Source organism: Melanerpes formicivorus, unplaced genomic scaffold (assembly GCF_026170545.1).
Source record: "Melanerpes formicivorus ecotype bairdi unplaced genomic scaffold, bMelFor1.0.p_v2 SCAF_12, whole genome shotgun sequence".
NCBI lineage: Eukaryota > Metazoa > Chordata > Aves > Piciformes > Picidae > Melanerpes > Melanerpes formicivorus.
In genome coordinates this window covers 16,477,054-16,499,926 of record NW_027142364.1, presented here as the reverse complement: position 1 = coordinate 16,499,926, position 22,873 = coordinate 16,477,054, and the positions used below count along the sequence as shown (strand labels likewise).

At 44.6% G+C, this 22,873-nt stretch overlaps 1 protein-coding gene across 1 annotated transcript in view; it reads left to right on the top strand.

Moving 5' to 3' along the window:
- FARSB (phenylalanyl-tRNA synthetase subunit beta) overlaps positions 1–22,873 on the top strand; it is a 45,938-nt gene continuing 23,065 nt past the window's right edge. The window contains exons 1-15 of the mRNA XM_068145486.1: positions 1–99; positions 2,356–2,411; positions 3,650–3,804; positions 4,330–4,402; positions 4,869–4,984; positions 5,165–5,315; positions 6,462–6,570; positions 10,204–10,274; positions 12,259–12,320; positions 12,407–12,458; positions 15,181–15,242; positions 16,441–16,642; positions 17,062–17,142; positions 20,447–20,539; positions 21,295–21,412. Coding sequence (XP_068001587.1) covers positions 42–99; positions 2,356–2,411; positions 3,650–3,804; positions 4,330–4,402; positions 4,869–4,984; positions 5,165–5,315; positions 6,462–6,570; positions 10,204–10,274; positions 12,259–12,320; positions 12,407–12,458; positions 15,181–15,242; positions 16,441–16,642; positions 17,062–17,142; positions 20,447–20,539; positions 21,295–21,412 — 1,459 coding nt within the window. The 5' untranslated portion in view covers positions 1–41. The remainder of the gene's footprint in view (positions 100–2,355; positions 2,412–3,649; positions 3,805–4,329; positions 4,403–4,868; positions 4,985–5,164; positions 5,316–6,461; positions 6,571–10,203; positions 10,275–12,258; positions 12,321–12,406; positions 12,459–15,180; positions 15,243–16,440; positions 16,643–17,061; positions 17,143–20,446; positions 20,540–21,294; positions 21,413–22,873) is intronic.

The following is a 22,873-nucleotide window of genomic DNA, read 5'->3' as shown; positions in this document are numbered from 1 at the left end:
GGAGGTGACGCAGGCGCGGTGCGGGCGAACTGGTTATCGCCATGCCGACTGTCAGCGTGAAGCGAGATCTGCTCTTCCAGGCACTGGGCAGGAGCTACAGTGAGTGGGCTGGGAGGGCTGGGTGCTGCGCGGGGCTGCGGATCGCCTCATGCCGCGCTCCGAGTCACTGACCGGCTGGGGTGGCTCCTGCCCGTTCCCCGCGGGGTGTCGGCTGAGGCGGCGTGGGACCGCCGTGCCCAGCGCCTCCTGGCCGAAGCTTCCGGGGAGCCTCTGGGTGTTTCAGGAGGTGGCCGCGGCCCTGTCGGCCGTCCCTCCGGTCACCGCGGCCGCTGGGCTGTGATCGATCGCGGCGCCTTCCACCGGTTGCTCGTCCCGGCCCGGACGAGCCCTGGAGTGCGGCGGAGATGGGGTTGCTTATCCCGGGTCCGCGGAGTTGAGTTAACCCTTGGGGAGATCCCAGGGCTCAGACCTTAAGGGTTTTGACATTGTCTTCCAAGACACTTTTCTCTAGAAAGCGTGGGTTAGGTGTGAGTGGGTAGGGAGGTGAATTGAGAACTGGACAGAGCCTAGAGGGTTGTGATCAGCGGTGCAAGAGTATAGCTGGAGGCCGGTAGCTCGCAGTGTTCCCCAGGGGTCAGTACTGGGTCTAGTCTTGTTCACCATCTTCATCTCTTCCTGGAAGAGGAGAATGAGTGGACCCTCAGCAAGTTTGCTGATGATATCAAACAGGTAGGAGTGGCTGACACACTGTCAGGAAGTGCTGCCATTCAGAGAGACATGGACAGGCTGGACAGTTGGGTGGAGGGGAGCCTCATCAAGTTCAAGAAGAGAAAGCATAGGGTGCTGGACCTGAGTAGAAATCATCCCCTACATCAGTACAGGCTAGAGGTTGGCCTCCTGGTGGACAAGAAGTTCCCCATGAGCTAGCAGTAGACCCTCATAGCCAAGAAGGCCAGTGGTGGTGTGGGGTGCATGAAGAGGAATGGTCAGCAGGTTGAGGGAGGTTCTTCTCCAGGTCTACTCTGCTCTAGTGAGACCACACCTGGACTACTGTGTCCAATTGTGAGCTCCCCAGTTCAAGAGACACAGGGAACTACTGGAGAGAGTCCAGGGGATCCTACAAAGGTGATGAACAGCTCTCTGACAAAAAGAGGCTGAGAGACCTGGAGCTGTATATTCTGGAGAAAAGATGACTTGAGAGGGGATCTTGTCAATGTTTATCAATATCTGAACGGGGCTGGGGGCAGAGGATGGACAGGGTCTTTTCAGCAGGGCCCAGGTGCTAGGACAAGGCACAGTGGACACCAACCAGAACCCAGGAGGTTCCATCTGAACATGAGGAAAAACTTTCTTGTGCGGGTGCTGGAGCACTGGACCAGACTGCCCAGAAAGGTTGTGGAGTCTCTTTCTCTGGAAAGATTCCAAACAACCTGGGCAACCTGCTCTGGATGACGCTGCTTTAGCAGGGCTAGATGATCCTCAGAGATCCCTTCCAAGTCGTGTCATGCTGGAATTGCATGTCTGTATAAAGGTTGGTCCCCAGCCATCTGCTCTTCCTAAGTCCATGGTATACTAAAGCAATGTCTTCTCCCTGGACTCTCCAGCCTGATGGCAGTGCTAGGTTAACAGTTGGGCTCAATGGTTTTAAAGGTCTGTGATTCTGTGCTGTTTGCATCCAAATCACTCAGGGAATTAGAACCTTTAATTCCCAAACTGTTGTTTCTGGCTGGAGTTGCTGCCTGTTTTGGGAACTGCTGAAATAAAACGAGAGAGAGAGAGAGAGGAGGTGGGATTAGGCAAAGCAAACAATCAAGCCTTATTTTCATTCAGTCCTTTCCCAGCTCTTCAGAAATGTCACTTAAGGACTGTTTTTCCATCTGAAAGAGGGTTTAGGGACCCACAGCAGTTGAGCTCACACTGGAGTTTGTAAGCTTTGAAGACACACATGCAAATCTCCATTTTCATTTCAGGGTTGTGTTGCCCACATCGCATGACACATTCAGTGCAACCTCTGGATGACAAGCTGACTGATTAAAGAAGTAGCTGATGGCAGAAACTGTCCAGCTCCTCCCTCTTGTTTCCATTATCTATTCAGTTCAGCATTACTCTGACAGAGTTGGCTGAGTTGCTGGTAGTGAAGCTTTGCTGTGAGACTCAGAGCCCCTTGCTGTGACTCTGAGAATGTGTCAATGAATGCGACACGTAGGAAACAAACTGCTCCTCAGGTGCAAAACTCACATTTTACTTTCAAGGCAGAATTTCTGTCTTGCTTGAAAATATCTAAAATAAACATTAAAAAAAAAATAATTTAAGTCTAAAGTTTGTTTATTAACCAAAATTGATCTTTCTTCACAGCTGATGAAGAATTTAATGAGCTTTGCTTTGAATTTGGCTTGGAGCTTGATGAAGTTGTAAGTAACAGTTTTAGTTAATATGGTCAGACTCTGATCTTAAATGTCTTTTCCAGCCTAAAAGATTCTGTGATTCTCTGATCCTGTTTGTTACTCTTTCAGCAGTAGTGGTGTACTGGTGGCATTTATATCTGCTAAGAGTTGCTGGCCAGTGCACTCTAGCACACACCAAGGAAATGTCTATGCCATGTCGGTTTTATTTAGATTCTGTACCTGTGAAAATTTGCTGGCTCTGTTAACTGCATCCACATAAATCTTGTTCACCTAACCTATTTTGATGTGACTGACAAGTAGACTCGATGTGATGGGATTGAGAGTAGCCCTGTAGAAGAGGACTTGGGGGCTGCTGGTGGGTGAAAAGCTGGACATGAGCTGGTAATGTTCACTTACAGCCCAGAAACCTACTGCCTCCTGGTCTGCATCCTCAGCAGCATGGACAGCAAGTGAGGGAGGGGATTCTGCCTCTGCCCCGCTCTGCTGAGACCCTACCTGCAGTCCAGCTCTAGAATCCTCAAAACAGGAAAGACATGAACCTTTTGGAGTGGCTCCTGAGGAAGGCAGAAAAGTGATCTAAGGGCTGCAACCTCTCTGCTGTGAGGACAGGCTAAGAGAGTAAAGATTTTTCAGCCTGGAGAAGAGAAGGCTCCAGAGGAAACTTCATGTAGCCAGTAAGAAAGATGGGGACAGGCATTTTAGCAGGGCCTGTTGTGACAGGTCAAGGGGTGATGGTTTTAAACCAGAAGGAAGATTTGGACTAAATGCGAGGAATCTATTTTTTACGCTGAAGAGTAGTGAAACACTGTCCCAGGTTGCCCAGGAAGGTGCTAGATGCTCCATCCCTGGAACCATTCCAGGTCAGGTTGTTTAGGACTCTTTGAACAACCTGATTTAGTTGAAGATGACCCTGCTGACTGCAGGGGGTTTGAACTAGATGATCTTTAAAGGTCCCTTCCAACCTTGAGTATGCCACGATTCTATGATGTTTTAATGATGTTTATGAAAAGACATCAGAACATCCTCTGTTATGCTTTGTTTTGGAGTGGACTTGATATGACATGATATCAGTCATTTGCTGATCTGTTGTCAAAAACAAGGTCTCATTTCTCTCTTGCGATCTGCTAGCCTGGAGATTCTTGCTTCTATCGTCTCTAATTTTTCCTGTTCTGTTACCTTACTCTCATACTTCTGTCAGAGTTAAGATATCTCCAATTAAAAACCACATTTTTGCTTCATTTCAGACATCTGAGAAAGATATCATAAGTAAAGAAAAAGGTGAAGAAAAGGCAAAGGGTGCATCTGAGATTGTTCTCTATAAAATTGATGTTCCTGCCAATCGCTATGATCTTCTTTGCCTTGAAGGCTTGGTCCGAGGACTGCAGGTCTTTAAGGGAAGGTAATGCAGAGCTGAGACTTGTGTGTGCTTTGTTACTTGCTTAAATCAAGTCTATGTCAGGTCAGTAGCCAAACTTGCCACTTGCCTGGATTTTGAGTATGATCTCAAGATTCATCAGCTCTTCTCTTCTGGAAGGGCATATTGTATACTTTTTAAAGACTAGACTAAAACGTTGCTGGAGTTAGAATCTGTTAGAAAAACTCTTCAGCTGCTGTTGTGTTTGTGACTTAGCCTCTGTAAAGAAATCCTTGAGAGGAACTTCCTTGTGATCCTCTAGTAAATACCAGATGAAATAACTTATTTCACTTTTCTGCTGTGACATTATCTTCTTGAATCCTTTCTTTTTGCTTAACTAATCCTTTTACCATCCCTTAGTAAACAAATTTTAAACACTTAGCTAATTAACATGCCAAGAAATGTTACTAAGAAAGTTTTCTGCCTGGAAGTGCTGCTACATTTCTCCTTTCCTGCATTTTGAGAACAAACTTTCTTTCAGTTACAGACTCATTTCTGATTTTATTCTAGGATAGACCTACCGAGGTATGAAAAGATAATACCACCTCAGGGTGAGCTGCAGAGGCTGATTATCACTGAAGAGGTAAAAGTGTTTTCTGCATCTTGGTACATTTATTGAGAGTGTCTGAACCAGCAAGGCTGCTATCAATACCTATATTATGTGAGCAGGGAGACTGGAAATCTTACTTGAAGAACAAGGATTAAATTTATCTCTACTCATTGGGATTTATTTTTAGGGAGAGGGAGGAACAGCAGACAAATTTGGGGGGGTGAACCTAGTAGCAGATCAAATCAGTTTCTGATGCTCCCATTATGTTGACTGTCTGGGTTGTTACACAGGATATTGGAAGCCTCCTTGTCTCTACCAGACCTGGAGTGGGTTTGTTCAGGGTTTTTCTTCTCCTTTGGGATTCTGATTTATTTCAGTGAATTCTCCTTTTGATTACTGCTTTACAAAAAAAGGATTTTAGTAAGAAAAGTTCACATTTAACCAGTTCTAATTTTCTGTGTACTTGAGGTTCATCACATGTTGTTATTGTAAACTGCAGACTGGCCAAATCAGACCTCATGCCGTAGCTGCAGTCCTTCGTGATATAACTTTTACCAAGGAGCGTTACGACAGTTTCATTGACCTTCAAGAAAAACTACACCAAAATATTTGCAGGTCAGTGCTAAAATTTGAAGTAGCTTATAGTGTCTGTGTGTATGATTTTTCTCCAGGTTTCTCAACATTACCCTTCTGCTTTTTCACAGTAGAATACATACAAGTATAGAACATGAGGTACCCCATCAAAGGATCTCCAAGTATCCAGTAAAATCATTGTTTTGCCTTCTGTCTTTCTAGGAGAAGAGCGTTAGTAGCAATAGGTACCCATGACTTGGACACCATCTCTGGTCCATTTACTTTTACAGCTAAAGCACCTTCTGAAATTAAATTCAAGCCCTTGAATCAATCCCAGGAGTACACAGCTTCACAGATTATGGATTTGTACAGGGTAAGTGGGGTTTTTCAGACTTCATGCACCAAATGCAGGAAAATAAGTTTGCAAGGCTTGACATCTCTCATATCCTTGTTATTTAGAGTTGGTTTTTACAAACAAAACACAGATATCTTCTGTAGCTTCATGGAACATTTTACATTTTGCTTACACATGAGAAATTAACAGTAATGCTTTATTATCCAAGACAAATAAATCATGATAGAATAGAATAAACCAGGTTGGAAGAGACCTTCAAGATCATCGCGTCCAACCTATTATCCAGCCCATCTAATCAACTAAACCATGCAACCAAGCACCCCATCCAGTCTCCTCCTGAAACACCTCCAATGATGGTGACTCCACCACCTCCCCAGGCAGCCCATTCCAATGGCAAATCACTCTCTCTGTGTAAAATTTCTTCCTAACCTCCAGCCTAAACCTCCCCTGGTGCAGCTTGAGACTGTGTCCTCTTGTTCTGGTGCTGGTTGCCTGGGAGAAGAGACCTGAGCATGACTCTTAGAATGAGTTTGATGTTATACTGAGACTAATCTGATTTATCAACATCAAGACTGGTGTTCATGGTGCTCTTAACATGTACAAAGTTATTAACAACCTGCATCCTGTAAAAGAGTTGTCTGTTTTTCTGTCTATACTGGTAAGATACTCAGTGTACAAAGCTAAGAAAAAGTTGGAGTAAGTATCACAGATTTTGCTTAATGTTACTTTAATTTGGCCAACTTACTTGAGAAAGATGTTCAGTTATTTACCCTACTATGTACCAGGCAATTATAGCTGTGTAAAAGGCTCAAGTTAAGTCTGGCACTGCTCTTGGCTCAGTATCTTGATGAAACTAGGTAATTCCTAGGAAGAAAATTGTCAGGTCTAATTTTACAGTGTTTTTGAGGGACACTTTAAATGTCAGCATCTGAAAATTATACTTTTATCATCATCATCATTACAAATGTGGGAGCACACAGACTGGTCGTAGAAGTCAATAAATTCTTAAAGGTCTCTGACTAAAGACGAGTAAGAGAGCTGGGAAATAAGGAGTGTCAGAGAGACTTTAAACATTCCTGCTAATCTGTCAGCAAAGGATTGTGGCACTGTGGAAGTTCACAAGTGAGCTTGTGTGAAATTCAGGCTGTGCTTTTGTTCCTCCAGACCGACAGCCACCTTCGGCACTACTTACACCTGATTGAAAACAAGCCTCTTTACCCTGTCATCTATGACAGCAACGGAGTTGTTCTGTCCATGCCACCAATCATCAATGGTAAGACCACTTCTGACTAATTTATACCATTGCTGCTATATTGATTGTGAGTCAGACTAACAAAAACATCGATGTGTTGTGAGGCTTCTTCTGTTTCCTTAATATAGTTTCACTTATGATTTCATATAGTCTTTAAGTGCAACCAAATCATTTCACAGTATCACAGTATAACTAAGGTTGGAAGAGACCTCGAGGATCGAGTCCAACCTATCAACACAGACCCCATGACTAGACCATGGCACCAAGTGCCACGTCCAATCTCCTCTTGAACGCCTCCAGGGACGGTGACTCCACCACCTCCCTGGGCAGCACATTCCAATGACAAATGACTCGCTCGGTGAAGAACTTTCTCCTCACCTCGAGTCTAAACCTCCCCTGGCACAGCTTGAGACTATGTCCCCTTGTTCTGGTGCTGGTTGCCTGAGAGAAGAGACCAACCCCTTCCCGGCTACAACCACCTTTCAGGTAGTTGTAGAGGGCAATGAGGTCAGCCCTGAGCCTCCTCTTCTCCAGGCTAAACAATCCCAGCTCCCTCAGCCTCTCCTCACAGGGCTGTGCTCAAGGCCTCTCCCCAGCCTTGTTGCCCTTCTCTGGACACGTTCAAGTGTTTCGATGTCCTTAAACTGAGGGGCCCAGAACTGGACACAGCACTCAAGGTGTGGCCTAACCAAAGCAGAGTACAGGGGCACAATGACTTCCCTGCTCCTGCTGGCCACACTATTCCTAATGCAGGCCAGGATGCCATTGGCCCTCTTGGCCACCTGGGTACACTGCTGGCTCATACTCAGGCGGCTGTCAATCAGCACCCCCAGGTCCCTCTCTGTTTGGGAGCTCTCTAGCCACTCTGACCCCAGCCTGTAGCTCTGCATGGAATTGCTGTAGCCAAAGTGCAGCACTCGGCACTTGGACTTGTTAAATGCCATCCCATTGGATTCTGCCCATCTGTCCATTTACCCCCTTCCTAATCTGTTGGAGTTCTCATCTCCATCAAGAGAATGTAGAAATCCCACTGCGTTTAGCTTCTCAGGCCCTTCTAGAGCTCAGGGTTTCTTGTGGCAGGAGCCTTTGCTGGGAAAGCATTTTATTCCATACAATAACATTATTCATCAGGTGTTTATCTAAAAGAAGCATTCAAGAAATGACTTTGTAAACTGATACCTGTCACTCCATCTTCTGTGGTCACAGTGAGGAACATTTCACCAAGGACTTAAGCCCAGTGTATTTATCAGCAGCATAAAACAGTTCTTGAGATTCTGGAAGACTTTGATGGCTTAAAAAGAATAAATTGATCTAGACTGTTTTGTCTTGTTTCTACCTGTGGGTATCATACTATCTGTCAGGGTTGGAAGGGACCACAAGGATCATCTAGTTCCAACCCCCCTGCCACTGGCAGGGACACCCCACACTAGATCAGGCTGGCCAGAGCCTCATCCAGCCTGGGCTTAAACACCTCCAGGGACGAGGCCTCAACCACCTCCCTGGACAACCCATTCCAGGGTTTCACCACTCTCATGGTGAAGAACCTCCTCCTCACCTCCAGCCTGAATCTCCCCACCTCCAGCTTCATTCCATCCCCCCTAGTCCTATCACTTCCTGAAGTCCTATCACTTCCTGAAGTCCTATCACTTCCTGACTTTGAAGAACCATGTTTGCTGAAGCCAAATAGTGCCATGACAAGAGTTACTCCTTTAACAAAGGTACTTCACTGTACCTGTATATTTAACTCAAGAAACAGTAGCTTTTCCTACACTGACTGTTAAAATCTGCACTGATAATCTCTTTGGATTTCCTAATTGATCATATCCATATTTTAAACAGCCAACCCAAATCTTCTCAAAAGGCAGCTCAACTTCTGTGGTAATGACAGCTCTTCTGAGTTGAAGGTGGTGGTAACCAGAGTGCTGATCCTGCTTTGTTAGGCTCTTTCCAAGTTTGGAATGTTCGCTGTATGACAGCTGCCTGTTGTTTAGATTTTGTCCCTTAAAAAGGCCGCACCAAATTTAACACCTGTCTCTGTTTTAAAGAGCAGTGTTTGAGAGAAGCTTCCAGGTTAAAGGTACTTTTTAAACAGATGATGAAATGCAAACATCTGTATTGGGTTTTTTTGATTGTCTACAAGCACTTAAGTGAAAGGTTATGTTTTTTTTGAAGTGAATCCAGAAATGCTAAATGCGTTCCATCTGCAAAGAGATTCAGCACAGGAAACAACTACTGGGACACTTTGCATCCCCTTTGTGAGGGAGACATTTGAGGTGATGCCCCTAAGTCTTTGTTCTACCTTGCTTATTCAAGATGAGAAACAGTTTGAATGCATCAGTGATGTGCTTCTGTGCACAGCCCGTGACTCCCTATACAGAAGCAAAGCAAATTCACACCTAAAGGAAACGAAGCTAGGACCTGTATCACTAATGTAGACAAACCCATAGTGTGCCAGCAGAGAGTGCCAAGAGAGAGAATAATACAAACATTTTTGTTGGATAGGGCATTTAAGGTCATTGAGTCAGACCATTCTCTAAATCTACCAAGTCTGGTGCTAAATTATGTCCATCAGCAACTCTACATCTTCTAAACACCTCCAAGGATGGTGATAGGACAATCTCCCTAGGAAGCCTATTTCAGTGCTTGATAACCCTTTCAGTGAAGAAGTTTCTTCTAAAATCCAATCTAAGTCTCCCCTGGCACAACTCAAGGCCATTTCCTCTCATCCTATCACTTGTTGTTAGGGAGAAGAGACCTAACACCCACCTCATTCCAATCTCCTTTGAGATAGTTGTACAGTGTGAAATGGTGTCCCCTAAACTTCCTTTTCTCCAGACTAAACAACCCCAGTTCCCTCAGCTACTTGACAGAGGATGTGTTTTCTAGACCCTTCACTATCTTCATTACCCTTCTCTGGATCTGCTTTTGCACTTCAGTGACCTTCTTGTAGTGAGAGCTCCAAAACTGAGCCCATTAGTCGGTGTGGTCTCACCACTGCTGTGTACAGGGGGACACTCACTTCCTTGGTCCTGCTGGCCACACTTCCTGATAAAGGCCAGGATCCTGTAGGCCTTCTTGGCCACCTACCTGGGCATGTGGCTCATGTTCAGCCAGCTGTTGGTCATCATCTCCAGGCCTCTCTCTACTGGGCAGCTTTCCCGGTCTTGTCTGGTAACAGAAGTAGCTATGGAAACTCATCAATCTAAATCACTTTATAAAGCATTTCACACATTCCTGTGCAAGGCTGCTTTCTTAACACAAGTCACACATCAAATGCAAATACATTCCTAATCCCAGGAAAGATGATAAGCTCTGGGAGTGCAGAACCACTTTGCTACCAGGAGGTGGCCACTGTTGTGCTGGTTTGCTGCTTCAACTGCATTCTGAAATAACTATAGATGGGCAAGTCTTTCAGTGTAAAGTATAACCTGGTCAGTGAGCCTGGTCTGTCTTTTTCCTCTTTTTGATTCATAAACTTAGAAAGAATGCTATTTTGGTAAGAAGTATGAGTGGTGGTGCAGTAGTCAGTGGCTTTTTAAAGTTGTGGAAGATAACAGTGATTTGTTTGAATCACAAAAGGTGTCAGTGTTGGTGTCATTACAAGAATGCTAATAACATTTCTTAACATGTTGTTTTTTTCTTCCTGTGTTTTAGGAGATCACACAAAAATAAGTGTAAACACCAGAAATGTGTTCATTGAATGTACAGGCACAGATCTAACAAAGGTAATTGAATCTTTCCTGCTGTGGATGTGCTGGAATATCACTGGTTTCCCTCTGGGTGATAGGGCTCCAGCACACAAAAACCTGCAGTAGCCAGTTGTTGGCTTCATGGAGCCAACCTCTCATTTCAAAGGGTGGAATAAATTGTAGGACCATGTGGAATTCCCTCCACACCATTTTAGTCTTGCTGCATAGACAGTTGTGGTTTTGTTTGGTTTAGGTTTTTTTCTGTGTCTTTAGGTTGACACTAAATCAACAAGAAGTAATGTACACATAGTTCAAGTAAATTAGAGGCTTTTTTTGTTGTTGAGCACTTGTTCTAAATCTGGAAGGCTTTAAAAATGGTAAAATTCACCAAGACTTGCCTATTTTGTCAGAACTTGTAAACAAATTTTGTTTCCTACTTAATATTTGGGCTGAGGGAAGGAAAACAACACTTTTTCTTGTTAGTTATCTTCTTCAAGCAGGGATGCTGTGAAAAAAAATAGTCAAGTGGAAGTCTTTCCATATGTAAATTGTGAGCATGATGGCTTAGCAGTTACAATTGCCTGGTCTTGTATATGGAGGTTGCATTCATTGATAAGTTTCCCTAAAGTGCCTGTATCTTGACACTTAAAAGCAAAAATGCTTTTAGCTCACCTTACTACACCATGACATGTTGATATGAGAAAACTGTCATCTTGGGGAGTGGCTTCTAAGCTAACTGCTAAATAACTGCTTCATGCTACTGCTTGCCTTGATAGTAAAAATAAACATAGAATCATAGAATCCTTTAGGTTGGAAAAAACCTTGAAGATCACTGAGTCCAGCTATTCTCTAACTGCCAAGTCTGATGCTAAACCATGTCCCTCAGCACCACATCTCTGGGTCTTTCGAGCATTTCCAGGGATCATGATTCAACCACTTCCCTGTGGAGTCTATTCCAGTGTTTGATAATCCTGTCAGTGAAGAATTTTCTTTTAATCTCCAATTTAAACCTCACCTGGTGCAGCTTGAGGCCATTTCATAGTATCATAGTATCAGTCAGGGTTGGAAGGGACCACAAGGATCATCTAGTTCCAACCCCCCTGCCATGGGCATGGACACCCCACACTAGTTCAGGCTGGCCAGAGCCTCATCCAGCCTGGGCTTAAACACCTACAGGGATGGGGCCTCAGCCATCTCCCTGGACAACCCATTCCAGGGCTTCACCACTCTCACCCTTTCACTTGTTACTAAGGAGAAGAGACTGACCCCCACCTTGCTACAACCTCCTTTGAGGCAGTTGTAGAGAGTGAGCAGGCCTTTATGTACAAGTACATATAAATATGTATGCAGCACATAATGCTGTGCTGTTTACATGAAAGGAATTACACCATCAAAAAACCCAACCTTTGTAGACTGGGCAGTTGATCTGAATCTCAGGATGATGTTCTGTTATACTGATCTCTTAAAACATTCCCTGTAAACCAGAAGGGTTTGCAGCTCAGGTTATATTGATGAGACATTACTAAGTCCTTCAGCTTCTACATTCTCACCTCATTTCTGTGAAATGACTTAATTAGGCTATAGGTTGGGAAGGCCCAGTTTCAACAGGTAATAAGGACTCTGTATCTTCAGAACAGAGCATAGTGCTTCAGCCTCTGCAGTCTCACATGAACTTCAGTGAAATGACCAATTAGGCTGAAGGTTGGAAAGACCCAACCTTCTTTATTCTCCCTGTCTATCTTCAGCGCAGACTTTAGCAAAGATGCACAAATGCATGAGAAACCTGGAACCTAAAGGTCCAGTTTTGACATCAATATTTCTGCAGCAGAAGGAAAACATGTTCTGAATTTGAATCTAACATTCTAGACTGCCGGGATTTGGGTTGCTAAGTTAGAAATAGAATGAAGAGAGTATAAGACAAGATTATTTTTTTACCCTCATTTTTTGTTAGGATACTTTGCTTACTTCAACACAAGCAGAGGAGAGATTTCAATGTGAATTTATTGTCTTTATTTTGTAGGCAAAAATTGTCCTTGACATAATTGTCACGATGTTTAGTGAATACTGTGCGAAGCCATTCACGTGAGTATAAACCTCCAGCCAAGGAGACCAGATATTTGGGCCATGTGTTGAAAAAAACTTTACTCCTGCTCTCCTGTCTCTTTCAGTGTTGAAGCAGCAGAAGTAGTTTATCCTAACAAGAAGACCCACATCTACCCGGTAAGCATCGGGATATCTCGGTATCCTTGGGGAAAGGATTTTGTTTGCAGTCTGGTAAGAGTGACATTGTTTTCTTTTCCTGCAGCAGCAGGATATAGAATCATAGAGTGGGTTTGGTTGGAAAAGACCTCTAAGATGGGTGAGTCCAACCATTATCCAGCTCATAACAAGTCTTGTCCTAAAACACATCCTTCAGCACCGCATCTCTGCATCTCTTAATAGAATAGAATAAGCCAGGTTGGAAGAGACCTTCAAGATGATCGTGTCCAACCTATCATCCAACACCACCTAATCAACTAAACCATGGCACCAAGCACCCCATCAGGTCTCCTCCTGAACACCTCCAGTGACGGTGACTACCACCCCCCCAGGCAGCCCATTCCAATGGGCAATCACTCTCTCTATGTAGAGTTTCTTCCTAACCTCCAGCCTAAACCTCCCCTGGCACAGCCTGACACTGTGTCCTCTTGTTCTGGTGCTGTTTGCCTGGGAGAAGAGACCAACCTCTGCCTGTCTACAACCTCCCTTCAGGTAGTTGTAGAGAGCAATAAGGTCACCCCAAGTCTCCTCTTCTCCAGGCTTCTGTCCTGCTTCTGAGGTATAGTAGCACTATAGCTTAGCACTGTCTGCATATTAGTGACTCAGGGCCTTCTCTAGCCCCACAGAAAAATAACTCAAGCTTCCTCTTGTCTGAGAAACTCATTCTGGTTCTCCAGTAATTTGTGATAAGGCTAAAAATGCAGTCACACTGATACTCCAAAAAGAATGGTTCATGGGATGCAGACTTCTTGAGGAACAAATAAAGATTGTGATCAAAGGTCATAATCTGTGTCAAAAGCTTTTAAAACCTACATGTTCCAAATCAGGACCAATGAATGCAGGAGACATCCTTCAGAGTTAAGCTAGTGGACAACTGAAATCAGCCTCAACATAACTTACTTATCAGATCTGGATGCTTTAATGTCCTTCAGTTAAAGTAACTTTGAATGTTTTAGTCTTACAGTTTATAGACTCAAATGCTGTGAAGGGCTGTAAGGCACAGTGGTGACTTCAGGTGCAGCTCTGCCTGCGTCCAGACCTCTTTGCAGTAATAGGGTCTTACTTTTTGGTTTTCTTAAGTGTAAAGGAAGTTATGCCTCCTGTTGCCATAAATCTCTGCAACAACCAAAGTATCTTCCCTAGATAAAACAGAGGAAAAACGTCTCCAGTTTCAGGTGATGAAGTTTTGGAGGATTTGTATGGCTAGAAGTTTAAAAACACTTGAGTAAATACAGAAAATTACTTACTTAAATATACTGCAAGCTTTCCAAGTAAAACACTGGTACATATTCAGTACCAGTATGGAAATGGAAGATTTTCTTTCTTTTTCCTCTTAAGAGTCATTTGATCTGAACTAACCCACGAGATGTATGACCATTCATTGCTTTAGGGCTTTGCCATTGAATGAACAAGAGACTAGAAACTTTCAGCAACTCTGCTTCTTGAGTATGTCAGAAATTATCAGACATTTCAATAGCAGGGATTTCATGCTGCCTTCAGCCTTCTATCTCAACTGAGAACAATTTTTATCAGAGAGTGATAGACCTGTTTAGGCTGGAAAAGACTTTTACCATCATTAAGTTGAACCATTAGCACGCCCAAGTCACCATTAAACCATATCCCTCAGCATTATGTCTACATGTCCTTTAAATACCCCCAGAGATGATGGTTCCACCACTTCCCTGGGCAGCCTGTTCCAGGGCTTGACAATCCTGGGGAAGAAATTTTTCCTGAGGTCCAACTTAAACCTACCCTGGTGCAACTTGAGGCTGTTTCCTCTCATCCTTTCTCTTGGTGCTGGGGAAAAAAGACCAACAGTCACCTCACTACAGCCTCATTTCAAGGAATTGTAGAGAGTGAGAACATCTGCCCTGAGCCTTCTTTTCTCTAGGCTAACTAACCCCCTTTCCCTCAGCTGCTCCTCAAAAGACTGGTGCTATAGACCCTTCACCAGCTTTGTTGCCCTTCTTTGGATCCACTTCATCACCTCAGTGTTCTTCTTGAAGTGAGGGGCCAAAAACTGAACCCAGTATTCAAGGCAAAACCTCACCAGTGCTGAGTGTGAGGGGACAATCACCTTTCTAGTCCTGATGGTCACACTGTTGCTGATCCAAGCCAGAATGCTGTTGGCCTTGACCACCTGTGCACATGCTGGCTCATATTCATCTAGCAGTTGCCTAGCACCTTTGAGGTCCTTTTCCACCAGGCAGTTTCCAGCCACTCTGCCCCAGCCTATAATGTTTGTGAGGTTATTGTGACTCAAGTGCAGGATTCATCACTTGGCCTTGTTGAACCTCATCCCATGGCCCTCATCCCATACAAACAGCTTGGCCCAGTTCCTCTGTAGAGCCTTCCTACCCTCCAGCAGAGCTATGCTCACACTTTGTGTCGTCTACAAACCAACTGATGGTGCCCTCAATCTCCAGATGATTGATAAAGATTTTAAAGAGAGAATTGTCCTCAATACCAAGCCCTGGTGGGCACCTCTTGTGACCAGCTGCACCATGCACTGTAATACATTTTCAGGAGTCTCTTACAGTATTAATTTAATATTCCACACTTGGCTGTAGATGTCATTTTACTGTAATTGGAAGAAACCAGCTTACTAAGATGTCAAAGCTGGATCCTCTTAGGAAGAAATGGCAGGCACTGGGTATGCTAAAAGCTTTGTCTTTCTTTTTAGGAACTGGCTTACAGGAAAGAGAAGGTGAAACCTGAATTGATTAACAAGAGAGTAGGAATCAGGTATGTTACTGCCAGTGACAGCATCAGTTTTTACTCATGACCATTAATAGTAGAAAAAGGTACTAGAAAACATTGATTACTGCATTGATCTAAAAATGTTCACACTGTGCTTTTATTTTGTCTTTAATTTATTGAAAATTCAGGGGTTATCTTGGGTAATAGAATAGAATAAACCAGGTTGGAAGAGACCTTCAAGATCATTGCATCCAACCTATCATCCAACACCACTCAACCAACTAACCCATGCAACCAAGCACCCTGTCAAGTCTCCTCCTGAACACCTCCAGGGATGGTGACTCCACCACCTCCCCAGGCAGCCCATTCCAATGGGCAATCACTCTCTCTGTGTAAAACTTCCTCCTGACCTCCAGCCTGAACCTCCCCTGGCACAGCCTGAGACTGTGTCCTCTTGTTCTGGTGCTGTTTGCCTGGGAGAAGAGACCAACCTCTGCCTGTCTACAACCCCCCTTCAGGTAGTTGTAGAGAGCAATAAGGTCACCCCTGAGTCTCCTCCTCTCCAGGCTAAGCAGCCCCAGCTCCCTCAGTCTCTCCTCATAGGGCTTGTGTTCCAAGCCCCTCACCAACTTTGTTGCCCTTCTCTGGACTTGCTCCAGCAAGTCAACCTCCTTCCTAAACTGAGGAGCCCAGAACTGGACACAGTACTCAAGGTGTGGCCTAACCAGTGCAGTGTAGAGGGGCAGAATGACCTCCCTGCTCCTGCTGGCCATACTGTTCTTGATGCAGGCCAGGATGCCATTGGCCCTCCTGGCTGCCTGGGCACACTGCAGGCTCATGTTCATCCTCCCATCAACCAGCATCCCCAGGTCCCTCTCTGCCTGGCCGCTCTCCAGCCACTCTGACCCTAGCCTGTAGCACTGCATGGGGTAGTTGTGGCTGATGTGCAGAACCCGGCACTTGGGTCAATTCTCTAAGGCTTATTCTGTTGTTTTCAAGGAAAGTGATTCACATCATGATTCTTTATGGCCTCACATAACTGTTATGAAGTAAATAAAACTTCCTGTCTCAAGAGTCAGAATCTGAGCTGGTTCTGATGAAATGCCAAATCTGTGTACAGTCCATAAAGCATGTAGACATGCTCCATGATCGAAGGCAATGCAGCAGAGACATTGATTTGCTTTACAGAGCTGGTCAATACAGTGCAAGATCCATAAATCACCCCTCTCTTGTTTTATTACAGTGAAACTCCATCGAGCCTTGCGGAGCTGCTGACCAGGATGTGCTTGAAGTCGCACGTCGTAGGGAACACGCTGGAGATTGAAATCCCTCCCACCAGAGCGGACGTTATCCATGCCTGTGATATTGTAGAAGATGCAGCAATAGCTTATGGTTATAACAACATTCAGATGACTGTTCCCAAAACGTACACCATAGCTAATCAAGTAAGATTTGCCCCTTCAAATAAGTGCTCTGTTGTCAGTAAATGACTAGTGCGTGCCAGAAGGGCTTTGGGGAAAACAGAACCTAGGAATTAAAGATTTTGACATGCTTTGCCTTGAGAAGTATTTACCATGGATAGGATACAAAACAGATGCCCTGCTGATTTGAATAAGCCCAAGACCAGTGGTTGCTGGTACTTGAAAAAAGGCAGGGTTGAAGTAGGGAGCCTGTTTTAAATCTCTAATTGGGAGATTCATTTCCTCAGGCAAGCCTAAAGGCAGCCTCCAAAATTATAAGCACACAAGCATAGTACCTCCCTAGTGAATTCACCACAATGTAACAGCAGAATCACCTTGGGAAAGAGCAGAAAAAGGCTTTTAGATGGAAGTTGAAATCTTTTCTTTCTTTCATTTTGTTTTAGCTCCCCCTCAATAAGCTCACAGAACTTCTGAGGATGGACTTGGCAGCTGCTGGATTCACCGAAGCGCTCACCTTTGCCCTGGTACATTAGATTGAGTTCTTATTTTTCTTGCATTGGAACAGCAATGCAGCCAAAATCACAGAGAATGGTCTGAGGACATATTTTAAAGATGTCCCAGGATTATCCATTACTGTTTTGGCAGGTGATGGTTTACTAGTGCTCTGGAGTTCTAGTGTAATGTTTTATGAGGGTGTAGGTCAGAGAAATTGGAAGAGTCACTGTTAATGTGGCATGTAGTTCTAAGCATAGAGGCAAAAATAGAAGCTGAAGGGATCCAGAGGGACCTTGAGAGATGGGCCAGTGCCAAACTCATGAAGTTCAACAAAGCCAAGCACAAGGTCCTGTGCTGGGTTGGGACAATCCCAAGCACAAATTCGGCCTGGGCAGAGAATGGATAAAGAGCAGTCCCGAGGAGGAGGACTTGAGGATGCTGGTTGATGAGAAGGTCAATATAAGGCAGTAATGTGCAGTTGCAGCCCAGAAAGCCAGCTGTTTCCTGGGCTACATCAAAAGAAGTACAGCTAGTTGGTTGAGGGAGAAGATTCTGCCTCTCTCCTTTGCTCTGGTAAGGACCCACCTAGAGCACTCTGTCCAGCTCTGGACAAGAAGGAAATGCATCTGCTAGAGTGGGTTCAGAGCAGGGCTGTGAAGATGATCTGAGAGCTGGAGCACCTCTCCTGTGAAGACAGGCTGAGAGGGTTGAGGTTGTTCAGCCTGGAGAAGAGAAGGCTCCAGGAAGACCTTAGAGCAGCCTCCCAGTATTTGAAGGGGGCCTACAGGCTAGCTGGAGAGAGACTTGTTACAAAGGTATGTTGCAATAGGATGAAGGGTCATGGCTTCAAACTGGAAGAAACTGGATTTAGATTAGACAATAGGAAGAAACTCTTCCCCATGAGGATGGTGAGCCACTGGAACAGGTTGCCCAGAGAAGCTGTGGAGGCTCCAAGCCTGGAAGTGTTCAAAGGCAGGTTGGATGGGCCTTGAACAAGCTGTCTAGCAGGAGGTGTTCTAGCCCATGGCAGGACAGATGGAACTGGATGATCTTTAAGGTCTCTTCCAACCCTGTGAGTTTAGGAGTACTGGATTTAATCTAACTTGATAGGATGAGATTGCAACACAAGAAGTCTCTACTGAGACTTCACCCACCAGATGTGAAATTCATCATAGTTTGACAATCCAGAAGATAAAGGTTTAGTATTTTCTGGTGAATATTACTGCAGATGAGAGATCACTCTGTTTCTGTTTGTCTCTATTTAGCATTCTTATTTGCCATGGGTTCCTTACATTAGGTCCCAAGCTGATCTGAGTTATTCAGCCAGAGGGTTTATTTTAAGAGTACCCATAAAATAAGTTACAATACACACTAAGGGGACACAAATGCCTCTGTGAATTTTACCACAGCTGGGTTTGTTTTGCATGGAAGAACACCTGTAGAATAAGGACCTTAAAACCACTGAATGGGTAATATGCTAGAAAACATGGACTCTATTACATTACTCTAACTGAGGGCCTTTATGAACTGCAACAGGAGAAGTTTGTAAGATCACAAAACGGGAGGAGCTCCAATTCAGCCACAATGCACTGTTATTAAATCACAGTAACACACTGGAGTTTAGCTGTGCATCTGAAAACTGTTTAACATCATTTTCTCTCAGTAAGGTCAGCACTAATTTAAGATTTTAAGGGTTTTTTATTCAGTAATCCACTTTCTCAGATGCTATCATCTGCTTTTTTTCCCCCCTTGCATTTGGTCTATCAACACACTTTTCTGAGTGCTGCCTGTGGAAAGGGAGTGCAGTATTCTAGCAAATCCTCAATTACATGCCTGGTGTGCTGTTGGTTTCTGTGCTACATTAATAAAGCTGTAAATTCTGGAGTGGGGATCTTAACAGTAGCATCTGTGGCTGTGGGCACAGACATCATCTGAACCTGATGAAGTACATGTGTATTTCTTTACTAACCAGCTGAAAAACACACCTTGAGAATGAGAACTTTAAACACATTGCAACTTAAATGAAGCTAACAAAGAACTGTGAGAATCCTGTGCAGCTATGAAAGTTGATGGCTTGGCCATCTGATAAGGTTTTAGTACTTCACTTTCTGTACACAGATCCTGAGGGATTGTTGTCATTGTGAGAAACCTCAAGTACCTGTCCCTTTACTAGTGCTATTCTCAGAAAAAAAATACCCACTGCAAGACAGGAGGCAAAACCTGAGCCTTTCTTTTTAGCACAGATGACAGAAGCATAAGTCACAGAATCCCAGCACGGTGAGGGTTGCAAGGAACCTCTGGAGATCATCCAGTCCAACCCCACCCACTAAAGTAGGGTCTGCTAGAGCAAGTTACCCAGGATGGCATCCAGTCACTCCTAGTTTTTTATCACTTGCCTTTTTTTTTGGTTTGTTTTAAATTAGCTTTATTTTGGTGAGTAATTAACACTTGTAGATAAACAAGTTTGTCTACTGAAAGGCTGGGGCTTAATTTTTATGCCGAGTGGGTGTTTCACACGACAGTAGGGCCCTCAGCAAGTGGCTGGAGAGTGGCCAGGCAGAGAGGGACCTGGGGGTGCTGGTTGATGGGAGGATGAACATGAGCCTGCAGTGTGCCCAGGCAGCCAAGAGGGCCAATGGCATCCTGGCCTGCATCAAGAACAGTGTGGCCAGCAGGAGCAGGGAGGTCATTCTGCCCCTGTACACTGCACTGGTTAGGCCACATCTTGAGTACTGTGTCCAGTTCTGGGCCCCTCAGTTTAGGAAGGAGGTTGACTTGCTGGAACGAGTCCAGAGAAGGGCAACAAAGTTGGTGAGGGGTTTGGAACACAAGCCCTATGAGGAGAGGCTGAGGGAGCTGGGGTTGCTTAGCCTGGAGAAGAGGAGACTCAGGGGTGACATTATTGCTCTCTACAACTACCTGAAGGGGGGTTGTAGACAGGCAGAGGTTGGTCTCTTCTCCCAGGCAGCCAGCACCAGAACAAGAGGACACAGTCTCAAGCTGTGCCAGGGGAGGTTCAGGCTGGAGGTCAGGAGGAAGTTTTACACAGAGAGAGTGATTGCCCATTGGAATGGGCTGCCCAGGGAGGTGGTGGAGTCACCATCCCTGGAGGTGTTCAGGAGGAGACTTGACAGGGTGCTTGGTTGCATGGGTTAGTTGGTTGAGTGGTGTTGGATGATAGGTTGGACGCAATGATCTTGAAGGTCTCTTCCAACCTGGTTTATTCTATTCTATACAGCTGCATTGTTCATTCTTCCTATCAGCTTTCATCGCTGGCTTACTGTCTATTTTAACTGCTTGACCTTGGTGGGGTTTCTTGTCTCTTCCTATCAGTGCTCTCAAGAAGACATTGCGGATAAACTCGGCATGGATCTCTCCGCCACAAAAGCAGTGCGCATAGCAAACCCCAAAACTGCAGAATTCCAGGTGAGAGAGTTCAGGTTTGGTTTTGAGGGCAACATTGTCACATTTTAAGAGGGGAGAAAAAGAACTACCAGGAAATAAAAGTGTACAAACTAGAAAGCTGCTTTTCCTGCACGTATTTGTGTGCTAAACTTTAACAGTTATGTTCTGTTACTTCTTCAGTGAGAAATAGCCTGTTTGGTGGGAAATACTATTAGTGTTTCAATAAAGAGAAATACCATGCTCTGTAGGACAGCATGTGGCAAAATCATTGCAGAAAATCCCAGGTGATTGAGATCAGCTCCAACATTTATTCAGTACAAATGGAACTACCAGATCTGGCAAGCTCTAACCTTCCTGAGCTCTGGACAGAAAATGTGGGGTTTACATTTATAGACCATCGTTGCTCTTCCTTTTTCTTTCCTTTAAATCCTGCATTGCTCTTTAAGCATCTTAATCCCCATTTCTAGATCATCTCTGCTGGAGCAGAGTGAGAGCTCCAGTACAACTCCTTCTCAGCTATTCTGACAACACCTAAAAGTGGGCCTGTAGATTTTGTATTTCTTTCAGAGCCTCCTTTTCCTCAAACTTCAGTTGCTCTTCAGCACTTAGTATTTACCTTTTCCATAAGTGAGACTAAATTTGTATGACTTCCTTTTACACTTCCTTCCGTATTGATTGTCTTGTACCCTGTGCTGCAGCTCAAGCACCTGTGAAATGGTAACACCCCATCTGTCTGGGGAAGCGCTTCACTTGCAGTATCGGTGTTTGTCCTACAGGTGGCGCGTACAACCCTCCTGCCCGGGCTGCTGAAAACCATTGCTGCCAACCGAAAGATGCCCTTGCCTCTCAAGCTCTTCGAGATCTCTGACATTGTAGTGAAAGATCCTAACACAGGTAAGAGGAGGCTCCTCGGAATCCAAATGGTAACACATCTATGTTTCTCTAGTAGTCTTATATTCTACATTGGGGTTTTTTATTGAAGTGAACAGTGCAAAAGTGAAGAGATTGGCTGGGTTAGAGGGGCATGGTTCCAATTTAATTGCTCTCTCAAAAGTACAAGTAGGTACATTGCAAATATTTTGAGGTAGCTAAACATCCCTTAAACTCTCTTGAGAATACTGCAGGGATAAGTGCAAGACAATTTGGCACCAAAGAACCTGCTCTAAGTTGCTTGTGTTGATAAAATCATTTTTACTTACCCTTAATCTAATGCTCTTTTATACTCTTATAGAGATACAGAGTCATAGAGTCACAGAATTGTTTAGGTGGGATAGGACCTCCAAGATCACAGAGTCCAACCATTAACCCAGCACTGCCAGGCCACCACTAAACCATGTCCCTCAGCACCACATCTGCACAGTTCTTTAATCCCTCCAGTGATGGTGACTCCACTATCACCCTGAGCACCTTGTTCTGGACCTTGACCACCCCCTTGGGGAAGAAATTGTTCCTAATGTCCAAACTGAACTTCCTGTGGTGCAACTTGAGGCCATTTCCTCTTGTTCTATCACTTGTTCCTTGCGGGAAGAGACCAACCCCCACCTTGGTCCAGGTTCTGCTGGTCCTCGACTAGGGTCCTTGGAGCTTAACAACCTCAGTTCCCTCAGCCTCTCCACACAAGTCTTGTGCTCTAGATCCTTCACTATCTTTGCTGCTCTTCTTTGGACACACTCCTTTGTGTCCAAACTGTGTCCTTTGGACACACAGTTCAGTGTCCTTCTTGGAGTGAGGGCCCAAAACTGTGCCCAGTATTGGAGACGTGGCCTCACCAGTTCTCTCATGGGAGAAACTAGCTGCTGGTAGCATTTTCAAGCGGACAAACCTTGGAGCACCAGTGAATACCAAGGGCAAGCTGCTGTTACGGCACTGGAGCCTGCTTAAGCTGCTGTGGTCTCAAGAGATGTGTGCTGCTGTGCCAGCTGCATCTCAAGCCTGGGAATATCAGGTTGTATTTGCAGGCAGATTCTATTCTGGAGGGAAATGTGAGGGTCAGGGTGGCTCATCATGGATCCCTTTTCCATCTTTCCAGTATATTTAAGCAGGATTGCTTGTATTTCTTCTATGCAATTACCATCTGGAAAACTAACAGGCAATCTGAACAATTAGGCTGCTAGATACAGGGTGAAGAAGAAAGTGAGTCTGGCTATAAAATCATATGAATAATGCTCAGCAGGACACAATTTCCCCTCTCATCTATAAAAATATTTGCCATATCTTGCCCCTTCATCCAGCTATACTAAGCAAGCGTGGCTGCCTTTGAGTTGTTCTGTAACCTTGATTGTTTCACAAGCAGCAGCCACAACAGCTAGTCACTTTTCAAAAGCTTCAGTAAAAACCCATGCTTTGGGGCCTCTT